This window comes from Podarcis raffonei, chromosome 3 (genome assembly GCF_027172205.1).
Source record: "Podarcis raffonei isolate rPodRaf1 chromosome 3, rPodRaf1.pri, whole genome shotgun sequence".
Classification (NCBI taxonomy): domain Eukaryota; kingdom Metazoa; phylum Chordata; class Lepidosauria; order Squamata; family Lacertidae; genus Podarcis; species Podarcis raffonei.
The window spans coordinates 96,415,045-96,428,939 of record NC_070604.1 but is presented as its reverse complement, the minus strand read 5'-3'; the positions used below and the strand labels follow the sequence as shown (position 1 = coordinate 96,428,939).

The following is a 13,895-nucleotide window of genomic DNA, read 5'->3' as shown; positions in this document are numbered from 1 at the left end:
GCCTCCTGCTGCCGCTGCGCCGCCACTGCACGATTTCTGTTCTCATCCTGAAGCAAAGTTCTTAACCCGAGGTACTATTTCTGGGTTAGCGGAATCTGTAACCTGAAGTGTATGTAATCCGAGGTACCACTGTATATTGTGAGTTCCTAGTATCACTCATTTTAAAATGCTTGTCAGAGACTTTATTTTTGCTTACATCTCTGCTTTATAGTTGAACTATCACATCTATATGGCAGAGATTCCTTTATTCATTATCTTGGAATTCTTGTTTCATTAAACTATAAACAATGCTTATTAGCAAGCATTGTAATTTATCTGCTTATAAGGTAAAAGGTAAAGGGACTCCTGACCATTAGGTCCAGTCGTGGCCGACTCTGGGGTTGTGGCGCTCATCTCGCTTTATTGGCCGAGGGAGCCGGCGTACAGTTTCCGGTTCATGTGGCCAGCATGACTAAGGCGCTTCTGGCGAACCAGAGCAGCGCACGGAAACGCTGTTTACCTTCCCGCCGGAGCGGTACCTATTTATCTACTTGCACTTTGACGTGCTTTTGAACTGCTAGGTTGGCAGGAGCAAGCAGCAATTAGAGCATGGCCTAAAAACACATGCTGAACTTAAATAGGTGCTAGGTCTGGTCAGTGTGTCTATATATGCAACTGGAGATCCATGAAGGAAAAGCAGACTATAACTTCAATTACTGTATTTTTCGCTCTATAAGACGCACCAGACCACAAGATGCACCTAGTTTTTGGAGGAGGAAAACAAGAAAAAAATATTCTGAATCTCAAAAGCCAGAACAGCAAGACGGATCGCTGCGCAGTGAAAGCAGCAATTCATCTTGCTGTTCTGGCCTCTGTGATAGCTGTGCAGCCTGCATTCGCTCCATAAGACGCACACACATTTCCCCTTACTTTTTAGGAGGGAAAAAGTGAGTCTTATAGAGCAAAAAAATACGGTAACTCCGGTGCTCGCTTCGGCAGCACATATACAAAAAATACGGTAACTCCAAATGCCACTCTAAACCTCTTTAGAGTTTTAGAGCACTGAGTTTTGGTGGACAATGATAAGTGCACAAGATAGTGGGCTCCTCCTCCCTTTTTTAATGTCAAAAGGTGGCAGCTTTCATGGTTAAGAGAAGGTGAAGCAGAGCTATAAGTACCACAAAAGGGTATATAAGGGCAGAACAACCTTCTTGATGCCAGTGGGCCATAGCGGAATAGAATGGGTTCCTAAGAACCTGAATGTGAGTGTAGCTGCAGGACCTTGCCTAGATCAAATGGAGCCCCAGACGAGGCTTCTCAGAATAGAAATGTAAAGGGTTTTTCATGAACGTGGTTTTCCTGCTATAACTGTGACTTTGACTGTCCCTTTCAGAAACAACCAAAAAGCTAAAACTGTGCCACCCAATTCTTTTGCTAGCTTACAAATAATACCTTTAGAGTTGGTCAGTCAACTACAGCGGGTGTCACTTTCCACTCTTATTCTTCCCTGCCATTGCTGCTTATGTCCACTTTGCGGGCTCCATTTTTGTTATAGCCCTGAAAGATCTTTACAGTGATTTGCTAATACAGGTGTTTGTCATGCATCCAATATATGTGAAATGAAAGTATTATCAAGGCCTCTTTTACACCAGCTAGCGGAATATCTATATTTTCATGATCTAGTGTTCTGGTTCTATGAAGACTCTGCTCTCCTCAAAAGATTATCAGTAGTTCAGAGAGGCGATTTAACAAAGCAAAGACCCCTGGAAATGTTCTCAGCCCAATTCTAAAGACTATGCTGTGCACACATGGGGGCTCTGATGTGTACACACGCTGCTGCACACAAGACTCTCCTAATTCACTGAAATATCCTCAAGAGTGAATTGGAATGCTGATAATTACTGGGCCTACACCCACAACCCTTTTGTGGTAAGCTATTTGTTGTTAAAGTATTTTCAGATGTTTTCAGTAAAAAAAAAAGTGATTTATTTTGCTCCTTATTTCAGAAATTGGTGCTCCTGTTGTTCCGGACAAGCGACAGTTAAAAACCTTCAAATATATGAAATAAACTGTTCTTGATCAAAGTGGTTCTTACCTGGCTATGTTCCTTCCTAGCCCCAGGGCTAAACCAATGGCTGAGGGAGGGAAGAAAAAAAAAGGTTTAGTAGCATAGCTAACTGAAGCACGAGCTGTCATATGACCAGCCTATGCGTGCTCTCGGGTATTTTATTGTCCACCAGAAAAATGTAGCCTTTGGCTATGATTTATTTAAATGGGATATTTTACAGAACTCTCAAGGTCTATAGCAGTTTTCACAGGAATATAAGAATGTATCTCATTCTGTGGATTTATCCTGCTTGGGCAAGTGGATATATACTAAATCATATTGAGTTTCATGCCACAGATTCTGAAATTCTTTATATATTACATCATTTAATAATATTTTCTCTGTGTGGGTGCTGCTAAAATCTAACGTTCTTATTACTTAGAGTAACGGAAATCTTAAAAAGTGTTTACAACTATTGGAAGCATGCTTATTAATTTTGAGGGTTTGTGTTTAATGCCTACACACTGCTACTACTGTTGCTACACAAACACACACACGGTGTGCATAGGTCTGCTGACTTAATATCTCTAAAATGCAACCCAGTGTGGAATTATGTGTTCTGTTTCCATTTGAGTAAGTAGGAGGGACTGATAGAACAGCACTCTATCTCTCCAAGTGTCTGAACAGTTTTTCCTCTTAGTTTATGGGGTGAGTTGAACTGTTCACCAGACTTCGGATTATGCTGCCCTAGCAGGATTCAAACACTAAGGGGCAATTGTAGAGTTAATATCATCGTTTAGCCTTTTTATCTCACTACCAGTGTTTATTAGCTCACCAACACCAAGAGGTTTGTTTTATCATCAACAATGCTTTGTGAATAATCACCATAACAATCTTACATACATTCACATTTTTAATGCAATTGTCACAGTTGGTGTTATGTACATTTCATTTCTCTCTGACCTCAATGCTTACTTAACTGCTGACTATTCCCTCTCCAACTATGTGTGTATAAATACTTGCCAAGTTAGGATAGCACTTCATACATAAAAAGTTGCTCTAGTCCACTAAATAAGTTTTCTGGGTGTTTTCTTTTAGTTTTTAGGTTGCTACAAGACTATTTAAAGGGCCATGTGCAAATCTCTCTTCTCCGTGTACCAACCTACCCACCCCCTCTCGTGTGCTTACTGTGGAAACACAGGGACAAAAAGCAGCTGTTTTTGTTTTATTTTAAAATACATATACACTGCTGTTCCAGGAAAGCCAGTCCAAAGTGCCTTACAACAACTTCAATGGAAATAAGAATACAGTGGATGCTCGGGTTGTGAACGTGGTCCATGCAGGAGGCATATTCGCAACCTGCAGCATTCGCAACCCGCAGCGGTCTGCGCACACACGGGTTGCGATTCGGCGCTTCTGCGCATAGTGCGATTTAGTGCTTCTGCGAAGGCGGGAGCGCCGAAACCCGGAAGTAATCCGTTCCGGCACTTCTGGGTTTGGCGCGGTGCACAACCCGAAAACATGCAACCTGAAGCGTCTGTAACCCGAGGTATGACTGTAATAATAAAAAAGCAATGCTACAGAAAAATATAAAACAGATTCAAAACTTCCATAAATATAATATTCCAGGTTCCATCCAGCAAGTGGGACAATATGCACAGAGGCGGCCAATCAAAACAAGTAGTTCTGATGAAAATCCTGGACTGCATCCATCTGCCACAGCTCTACTGGAAAGGATGCTATAGAAGACCCAAGAAAGATATCGTGCTTCTTTTTCTTCTAGCTACACCTCTGGTTTTGCAAGCGAGAATGCAAGAGATGTTATGCACACACAGGAACAGTATAGCAAGAACTGTGGGGGCGGGGAGGGGGGTTAATCCACAGACATCTTTCCAGACAACAGTACTGGGAACTGCACATGTTCTCCAGAGCATGATCAGAATTCTAAACAGTCTTGATAGACTGGACAATTAGGGTAAAATTCAAGATGTAATTAAAACAGGGACAAATCTAAAGTAAGCAGTTGAAATAATGATAAACCTGACATGGATACTTACTCATGGTGATGAGACTCCTGGGACAAATGTGCAGCTTTCTTGTTGACGCATGAGCCTGGAGCAGTATTCTAAAGGAGGCATAAATAAGTTTTATAAGTTGCATACAGGAATTTAAGAACACACAGTACTCACTGCATGCAGGAAATAAATGGAAGAAAACAAAAGTCAGCCACCAATACCATTAATAAGATGCATGTAATGAACAAGTCAATTATCAGTTGATTCCTATATTATATAAATGTAAAAAGCTTTGAGTGACGTTTTCCATTTTTTTCAATGCTGGTCATCAGGGTTTTGGGGAGCAGTGATCCGAAAGAGGTATTGGAAAGAGCCCCAAGACACACTGTTACTTTGGAATCATAGAACTGAAAGGGATCCTGACGATCATCTAATCCAACCCCCCAGGAATACGCAGGTAGGCAAGTGTGTGTGTCCTTACCTCTTTTATTCATAGTGTAGGCACCCAGTTCATAATACTACCCCAGCCATGCCTCTCCCCTACCCATCTCTGGAAGTTTCTAATTGCTACCAAAGTTTAAATCACTTAAGATAGTGAGTTTGAAAAAGGTGTTCATAGTGGTGCAATTGGTAACTGCATCACCTTCATGCATAATTATGGGAAGAGTAACACACAGCACAGCAGTCATCACTCCTAAAGCGTTGAAATGCACATCATCAAGACAGGGCGACATATGACCAGGATGAACACTGGATGATCGGTAGATACTACTGCAATGTTTAATCCTCTAAAGAGCTTTTACTTAGAAATCTACATATACCTATGATTTCTGCCACAGACTACAGATGGGCCACATGTAGCCTGCTTACTGTAGTGTCTGCCACCTAATCTCTTCAGAAAACTGGACTAGGAGTAGATTTAAGCCATGCATGTGCAACAGCAGTCTTTGATCTTTTCAATCTACAGGATCACGTTGATACACTACAGCACTTTTGAAAAAAAGAAAGTATTTATTTATTACAAACATGTCACAGCCAGTCTTTGTAATACAAATGTATTTGTCAAGGATGCTTATGGAAATGTCACCAAAATTGGTTTTAGGACAGCCAAAGCATTTATATGGCCCGGTGGTTTTGAGCGCAGGCATCCTTACATAGTGTAAGGGCATGTTCACACAGTGGGCGTTAAAAATTGCTGTTACTCTCTGAAATACATCTGCATTAAGTTTCACTGGATAGGAGGTAAAATTATGGGATTTTCTTCATTAGCCTAAACATAGAAGACAAATAAAACTTTTATTTTCATAGCTGACTTGACTTACAAGTTGGAAAACAAGCACCCTCTCTCCAGACAGGTGTGTGGGCTTTGAAATTCTAAGGATTTTGAAAATAAAAATACTTGTATGACCTACTGATTATAACATTAACAACTCAATAGTTACTTTAATGCTGGAGGTAAACATTTGGCTCAGCTCTCCAGTTGCATCCTGTATTAATCTCAAAATGAGGTTTTCATGCTATTCCAGTGGGTATCCCTGGAATATAGTAATCCATTTTCTACACTGTGGCTATAAGAAAAGCCGACTGTGCCTATGTCATGCTTTGTTAGAGGTTCATGATCACATTATCTCATGGTGGACCTGACACTTTTATTCAGTTTACAGTATGTTCTGTGTACAGGCAACTTATTTCCTTTGCCAGGGCTGCTGACAACCTTTTCCACACTATATTAATCTTGTTTACTGACTTTATCTTGGTACAAATATCAGAAAACTGAACTTTTTATCTCAGGGAGAAAATAAACAACGTGTTGACAGAAGCAGAAGCTATTTTCTGGGCTAAAATTGGTTGTTTACCTCCAGCCATACTTATGGAAAATGTTTTAAAGTCTTCCAGTCTGTGCAAAATGCATAATCCATAATTTAATAAATGCAGGCATCCCATGGAAAGTCACCGAGATACATCGGAAGGGATAAAGGAAGTATGACCACTGAACGAAATACAATTTGTAGGTAATTTGCACATAAATATGAGCATGTTTTATCTAGTCAACAACTGACCAGAGCTTAGATTTCTTCTACATACTGGGGGAGGGGGGGGTTCATCAATGTAATTTGCTCATGTAAGCCACCTCTTAGCATCCTATGAGTGATGAAGGTAAGAAAACCTTAGGGAGGTAGAGAATCAAGTTGAAACACTTCCTATGGTTAAGCTAACTCCTAGTAGTCCCCCTCTAGCTCAGTGAGGGTGCCTGCGCAACCTCTGCTGGTCAAGATGCTTTGGAGGGTGGCGGCGTCTGAGGGATTTACTTTTGTGGGGGGGAGTACATAGTTTGACATGTGTCTGGTCTCTGTGAAAGCACCTCAGCATATTCAAATTACTAGGAGAGGAAATTTTACAACAGCCATCAAGAAAACAATTTACATACAGAGTAGGTTAAATATATAAATATATAGTAAAGGGACCCCTGACCATTAGGTCCAGTCGTGGGTGACTCTGGGGTTGCAGCGCTCATCTCGCTTCATTGGCCGAGGGAGCCAGCGTTCAGCTTCCGGGTCATGTGGCCAGCATGACTAAGCCGCTTCTGGTGAGCAGAATCCGAAACCAGGGAAGAGAAGCAGCGCAAGAAGAATGGAAAAAGTTCAAGGACTATTTAAAGAAATATTATAAAATTAATGAAAGTTAGAATGATGTTGGATTGGAAAGCAAATGGTTACTATTAGCAATGGTTAAGACAAGGAGAATAAGGAAAATTAGTTTAAATTTTAATTAAAATAAGGGAAGATTTGCTGAGTAATTGATAAGAACTTGGAATACAGAAAAGGGAGGCATGAGGAAGTCGGGGAAGTAAGGTATAAGAAACTAAGATACGAAATGGTACATGTTTTTTGTTCTGTTTTTGTTTTTGTTTTTTGTTTGGTTATGTATTTGTTATATGTTTGTGCTGTTATAAAAATCTGTAATAAAAATTATTTAAATAAAAATAAAAATAAGCCGCTTCTGGTGAACCAGAGCAGCGCACGGAAATGCCATTTACCTTCCTGCTGGAGCGGTACCTATTTATCTACTTGCACTTCATGCTTTCGAACTGCTAGGTTGGCAGGAGCTGGGACAGAGCAACGGAAGCTCACCCCATCGCGGGGATTTGAACCGCCGACCTTCTGATCGGCAAGCCCTAGGCTATGTGGTTTAACCCACTGCACCACCCGCGTCCCATATAAATATATAACTTTTAGTTAAAAAGTTAAAATGTCCACTTGGAAATGGCGGGGGGGGGGAGGGGATGCGACGCAGGAAAACGTGAGATGGATGTACTTTTGATTAACACACACGCACACACACGACTTTAAAATCTGTATAGCAGGTTTACTTTCAGACAGTCACTCAACTATTCTTATGATTTGGAAAAAAGGAAGACAAAATGTGTATTTTCTAAATGAAATTTACTGAAGAAATTTCTAAACATTCCTAAAAAGGGCCTCCAGGGAAAGAGAGGACGTGAGAGTTGTCATTAAACACATTTGTTTCATCCATCTCCGTTTTAAGGTTCAGTCAGGGTAAAAAGAAACATATGCGCTGAAGTACAGAGAAAATGGGAAGTTAAAAAACAACTGTTGGCACGGCTAGACCAGATAATTGTGCTTTGTTTAGAGTATACACAAACCTAAAGAAGGAAAAAGACTTTGTCAAATTAGTGTCCAGCTTTATGTAGCACGCTGTGAGTGGCCTCTACTGGCTGACCAAGGGCTACATAAGTCACCTTGTCATCTATTATTATGATGGTATTTTCACAATGGCTGAACCTTTATACGAAGCTTTTCGCTTATCAACATACAAAGTTTACACGTTCCAAAAGAGATAACTCATGCAGCAACTGTAATCCATTTTTGTAATTCTAAGAAATGCGCAAGGTTAAATAGAAATTAAACAGAAATAAATATAAGGAGGACATGCAAGTCTTCAAAACAGACACATTCAAATGAGGATGAATGGTAGCTGAGTGAATGAGTAAGGTAGCAGTGAGTAAAGTATTCAAATTTTACTTTCCTAAATACTCACTCGCAATTACAATAAAAATTCAACTTCTCCTAAAACTCCTCTTTCTAGTCTATTATTAATTTCAAGAAGCTAACCAAAGAAATTTTTTAAAGCTTCTACCCAGAAGCCACTGAAACCAACAGTTTGTTTTAGTGGTTGGGGATAGTGCTGAACCTACTCTGTTTGGAAAACACCTAGTTGTACCAAGAAAAATTGAATCCTGTGATGCCATTAAATCATATCTGCACATAGATATCTAATTGCGTTCTATCTCCGTATGTGTGTGTCCTCCATCCCTTTACTACTGTTGACTTTGTCTGGTGAGACGTGTTTTCAGAAATGCCTAAAAAACAGGTAGAACCAATTCTGATGCTAGATAATGGCATGAAATCAGTCAGCTCCTTAAAAATGAAGGCTGTTATTGTTTTCAGAACCCTCTAGGAGGGCTCTCATGGAGCCCAACAACTGCTACATGGATTACCTGCTGACTTTGGAAACAGGAGCAGGCCTTGGGGATAATAATACTGTTCCCTAAGTAGCCTTTCTTTCATCTCAGCATCACAACTCTCCCTGGTTTACAGAACAAAGGCTGGTAAATTTGTACTAAATCTGACTGAACGTTTGGAGCTGGCTATGTGTACAGAAAGTCACCTAGTGGTTCTGATTTTGGTACGATATCCTGCTTTGAAAGCTGCACTCAAAACAAGTTTCACTATTCACATGTCACAGAAAACAACTGTACCAAACCCAATTATCTCCCGCAAAGCTTGGCACATGAGGGCAAGAGAGAAGGCTCATGCACATTCCAATAAACTGTGGCCTGTTGGATAGAGATTGTTACATTTGAGCTGAGCTTGTTACAAGCAACAGCAAAAAAAGCATTTGATATCTAAGCCAGACTTGTAAAAGTCCACGATACCATTTACAACGTGGTAAAAGAAGGTAATCAGTAACTTACCAATTTATATATTTAATAGTTATTAGAGGACTAAATTAATCTATTATAATGCAAAGTAATTTACCAAATAGATGGTTATCCAGGGGGTCACACACTGAACAATTATATAGATGTGGTCTCACTGGTTTCACTGGGAATATATAACTGTAAACTATCAGTGAATTACACTGTGGCATTTTAAGTTTATGAACAGTCACCTGGCATGATGTACTTGTATTACAATACTACTGCAAATACTGATCCAAAATACATTTACTCTCAAATAAGTTCCTTTGCTTTAAATGAAAATTATTTTAAAGTAAAGCACCCTTAAAACTGTTGGCTTGCTCTCTTGTTCAGTATGGGATTATGCACTTGATTCTATTATTCCCTTAATTGCACCTTATTAAGGAGAATGTTGTCAGACCTAAATGACTAATGATGCCAAAAGGTGACTGCAGTTGTAAGAAATATTATTTTGCCGACACATAGCTTGGTACTCTGGGATATTTCTAGCCTTATTTCAGAATTCTACTTTGCTTCAGAATTCAGTCCCATTATCTTGACTGCTCAAAATTGTTCACAGGGTTATCTAGCTGACATATAAGATAACCCTCCATCTCACTAGACACCACTGGGATATGACATGCTGACCCACAGTAAGCCTTGATTATTAGCCTGAAATATATACCACACAAAAAGGGAGCTCTAGCTAAAGAATAGCTGAACAAAAATTCTATCGTATATACCGTAGGTTTTTTTTATACAAAAAACCCCCAACAATGTAAGATATACTGTATTTGATTTATCAGAGAATTTTAAAACATGAAATAATATTACATATTTAAACCCTGAACCTTACCATTTTTACTGGGAAGCAAGGCCCAGTGGTTTGAATGGAATAGACTTCAAAATAAGTTTGTTATCAGAACCTTAGATATTTTACCAAGTGGCACACAAAAGCCCCTTTCAATAGAAAGCAGCAGCAATATATTTCATTTATTCATACAATTTAGTCCCCAGTTATTTTTTCATTTGTGGTCTATATACTCTTGGGGAAAGACAAATGGTACTGATATTTTAACACCAAGGAACAGGGAGCAAGAGTGCAACCAACGTGTTTTCGTCTATTGATATCCGCGATATCCATATTTTGATGCCTTACAAAAATGAAATAAAACCTTATATCCGTTTCAATTTACACCATTACTCAGTCAGAAACACTTTGTGCTTAACTTTGTGAGTCAACAACAATAAAATACTTCAGTGAGCACTATTCAGTTCCCAAAATAAGTAACCACTGTCGCATTCTAAATCTCTTTGCAGGTCCTTGGGGTGGAGTGCAGCTCAGCTTTGCTACTAAAACCTGTCCATCTTGCCAGCTGTTGAAAGTGGCTTGACAGTTCCAAATCACTGTAAACCATGCGACAAGGCAAGCTTATTTCACACCAGAAATCAGATTCGGATTCCACCTGCCTCTCCTTTTCATTAAATTGCTTATGGACAGAGCAGCATGACAGAATACCCAGCAAACATGTTGTCATGCCAAGTGCTAGTACCTCACTGTTGACAGACATCTGACCTGACACATCTACAAACATCGAGAAGTGTGTGTGTGTATGTGATGTTTTATTCAAAGCCTTTCCATTTCACGCAAATTGGAGTTGGGGAAGAAGAGCAAATGCAGAATAGGAAACCAGATCCTAGCAAAACCAGTTTTGGTTTCTGCATCATTGAGTTATTGGGGGGTTGTTTGGGAGATTTCCCCCACCCTTAACACCCCCCATCCTCAGATTTTTTTTGTACTTGTGTGTAACTCAGGGTTACTGTGAGCCAACTGGTAGTTTTCCCTTATGTGGTGGTGGTGCAGCTTTGGGTTTATAAGCAGGAGCAGAGGAAGACTCAAATCAGTATCAGTATGTAGATTACCTGTTAAGAACTATTGCTCATTAAGAAGGGCAGCTTTAAATAAAGTTTGCCTTTAGAATTTTGGGGAAAAAATCATTACACTCTCCGCCTTTCCAAATAGATACATTTAACTTTTTTGATTTTACCACTGTACCCTCAGATCTCCCAAATCCTAAGAAGAAAGAGATGACTCTCCTTTTTGGAGGAAAGGAGTAAGGAAAATAAGGTCTCATTCATAGTTCTGGCAGCATCAGTATCAGTCCCTGCACAAACGAATACATGAAGCTGAGGGATAGTGTCCATGTATTTGGCCAGTTTATAGAACCGGCATTTATATCTGAGTTACTGGGAACAAACTACAGGACCACATTATCAGCATGGAGTTTAAACATATGCCCATGCACAATTCAATAAAAACGGAAACATTTGCAGGCAGTAATTCAGGCATAGGCAAACTCCGACCCTCCAGATGTTTGGGACTACAACTCCCATCATCCCTAGCTAACAGGTCCAGTGGTCAGGGATTGTGGGAATTGTAGTCCCAAACATCTGGAGGGCCAGAGTTTGCCTATGCCTACAGTAATCTAAACTGTGGTAATCTTACAGGCATCAAAATTACAACCCAGTTTCTACAAAATGGTTAGTTGGCTACTAGCTATTTTCTGGATCTAATTTAAGATGCTCACATGAGTGTTTTAAGTCATAAACAATTTAGGCCCCAAATATTCAAGAGGATTTACAAGGCGAGGGGGAGCTCTTAGCACTTCCTCCCAAGTTTGGGGGTTGGTGGCCCAGGAAATGGTAATCTCTGTGGCAGCTCCTTGGTTGAGGAATTCCCACCCCAAACAGGTGTATCTGGCATCTTCATTAAATAGTTTCTGCTGTATACTGAAGATGCACCTTTGATACATGTTGATACATGTTCACCTGTATACTGAAGATACACCTGGGATACATGTTCCACTCTATTCCTGTGACTGTAATTTGTTTTTACTCTTTTTAATGTTGAATTTTAAATTGCTATAACCTGTCCTGGGATCTAATGGTGGAGTAGGTAATAAATTGAATAAATACGTAAATAACAATTAAATGTGTAAAAAATTATAATCTCTATAATTAACATGTTATACATAGCCCACTATGTTGGATGGCAACACCTTATAGAAATAAAGCTATTTTTAAAAGGGGGGGCTGCAAGCAGCACACACAGTGCGATATTAGGACCAATCCATCAATTCTGCTTATATTGAAAGATGAAATATGTAGTATGCATAATATTTGTTTAAAATATTTTAAACCGCCCTTCACCAACATTAGGGCAGTATAAAGAGGCATAAACAAAAAGAACATACCAAAAATATGTCAATTGATCTTAGCCAAAAGGCCAGTTTATGCAGCGTGCTTATGATAAGAGACATTTGCCTGAAACAAGTATTATTGCTCCTAACACTTTGCAGCACTGGTTATCTTTTCCCCATGTTTTTGAGCTGTAACCTTCATATTGCTTCATTTCGCACTGAAAGAGACTCATTGATTTTAAAACTAATAGTGGTTTACATGTTGAAAACGGTGTGTGTGTAACTATTAATATCTTCTGTCTCCATCTGCAACACTGAAACAGATTGACCACTAGATGTTTTGAAAAGGGCAACTGCCACATTGTTCCCTTGGCACACCAGAATGGCAGGTCAAACTTTTGTTCCTCTTGTCCTACAAACAATTTTCAAGCCAACGCTCAATAAATAAATTTGGTCTCCGCACTCCCAATCAGGACTGCACAATCCCCTCAGTAGCAGACCTATGATAAATGGACTTATTTTCCCAAATCAAACACTTGAATTTAAATTCAGATGAGTTAATGCAAAGGTCAACATTGTAATCAGTTCTTTTGATCTTTATAGAATTTCTGGAGTAATACATAATAAATCTGAAACAAGGCAATTTGCAGCTCTGTATGGGTGGCTGGTAATAAAAATCTTAACGATTAGAGCCTTTATGTACTTAGGGAACATTTTATAGTAATAGCTATAGTGAGAACCTCAATGCATGGGGAAAGATGACAATAGATAACACAGAAAGACATGATTGCTTGATTGTTTGTGGTTTATACAGTATGTGCTCATATGAACTATAAACAAATTAAATCACACATCTGCTGATGAATTAACACTGCTTGGTTCTTTGCTCACTAGGCAGTCTGTAACCTTACAACGCAATCCTATGTATGTTTTCTGAGAAGTAAGCCCCACTATGCTCAAAGAAGCTGAATGCAAGGTAAGTAAGTGTGGCTAGAAATGGTGTCTTAGTCATGTTTATTTACTTGGAAACTCTTGATAAAAAGCATGGAGGGCATTCAAGATCATATTTATTTTAGAAAGCAAAACTTTCTCTCAACTTTAGCAGAGAAGTAGAAATTATTGAAAAATCTACAGTGTTTGTATGTGCTGTAATGTATGGCATTATTTTTTAAACAAATGCTTGCTGTTTAACAAAATTAGTTTTAGACCTACAGGACACAGGACACCATTTGTGTTAAAAGTTAAGCCTTCTTTACTAATGAGCTGTGGTCAGAGCAATACGCTCCTCCAAAATTCACATGCATTCCATGCTTGCAAGCAAGAAACTCCCTCCAGATTGTGTCCTATGTTCACAAGCTTGTTGTTGTTAGGAAATATTTCCACTTAAGTGGTGAAACTCAGATTTTACAAGCATTTCTATCTTTGCAAAATTTGCTCCCTTCTGTTAATGATGAGGGTAGGTGCTAGGAAAAGGGAAGTAAACAATTGTCAGGACAACTGAACCAATATTCTTTCACTCATCTCTTCCTGCAGTTAACTAGTTGCAAAGGGTTATGTGCATTTGGGTTCACATATAATTACACACTACTGAAAATGAAGTTTGTGAATGGATGACATAAAATCCTAGAACTGTAGAGTGGAAGGGACCCAAGGGTCATCTAGCCCAACCCCCG

The 13,895-nt window shown here is 39.3% G+C and overlaps 1 protein-coding gene across 4 annotated transcripts in view; it reads right to left on the bottom strand.

Annotated features, from left to right (window-relative positions):
* GPATCH2 (G-patch domain containing 2) overlaps positions 1-13,895 on the bottom strand; it is a 108,843-nt gene that overhangs the window by 44,693 nt on the left and 50,255 nt on the right. For 3 of the 4 annotated variants that reach the window (XM_053383161.1, XM_053383163.1, XM_053383162.1), the window contains 2 exons: positions 4,084-4,151; positions 2,075-2,114 (listed from right to left, as the gene is read on the bottom strand). In XM_053383161.1, the coding sequence (XP_053239136.1) occupies positions 2,075-2,114; positions 4,084-4,151 (108 nt within the window). Of the gene's footprint in view, positions 1-2,074; positions 2,115-4,083; positions 4,152-13,895 lie in introns of those variants that run through there. The other variant, XM_053383165.1, reaches the window with a different exon arrangement.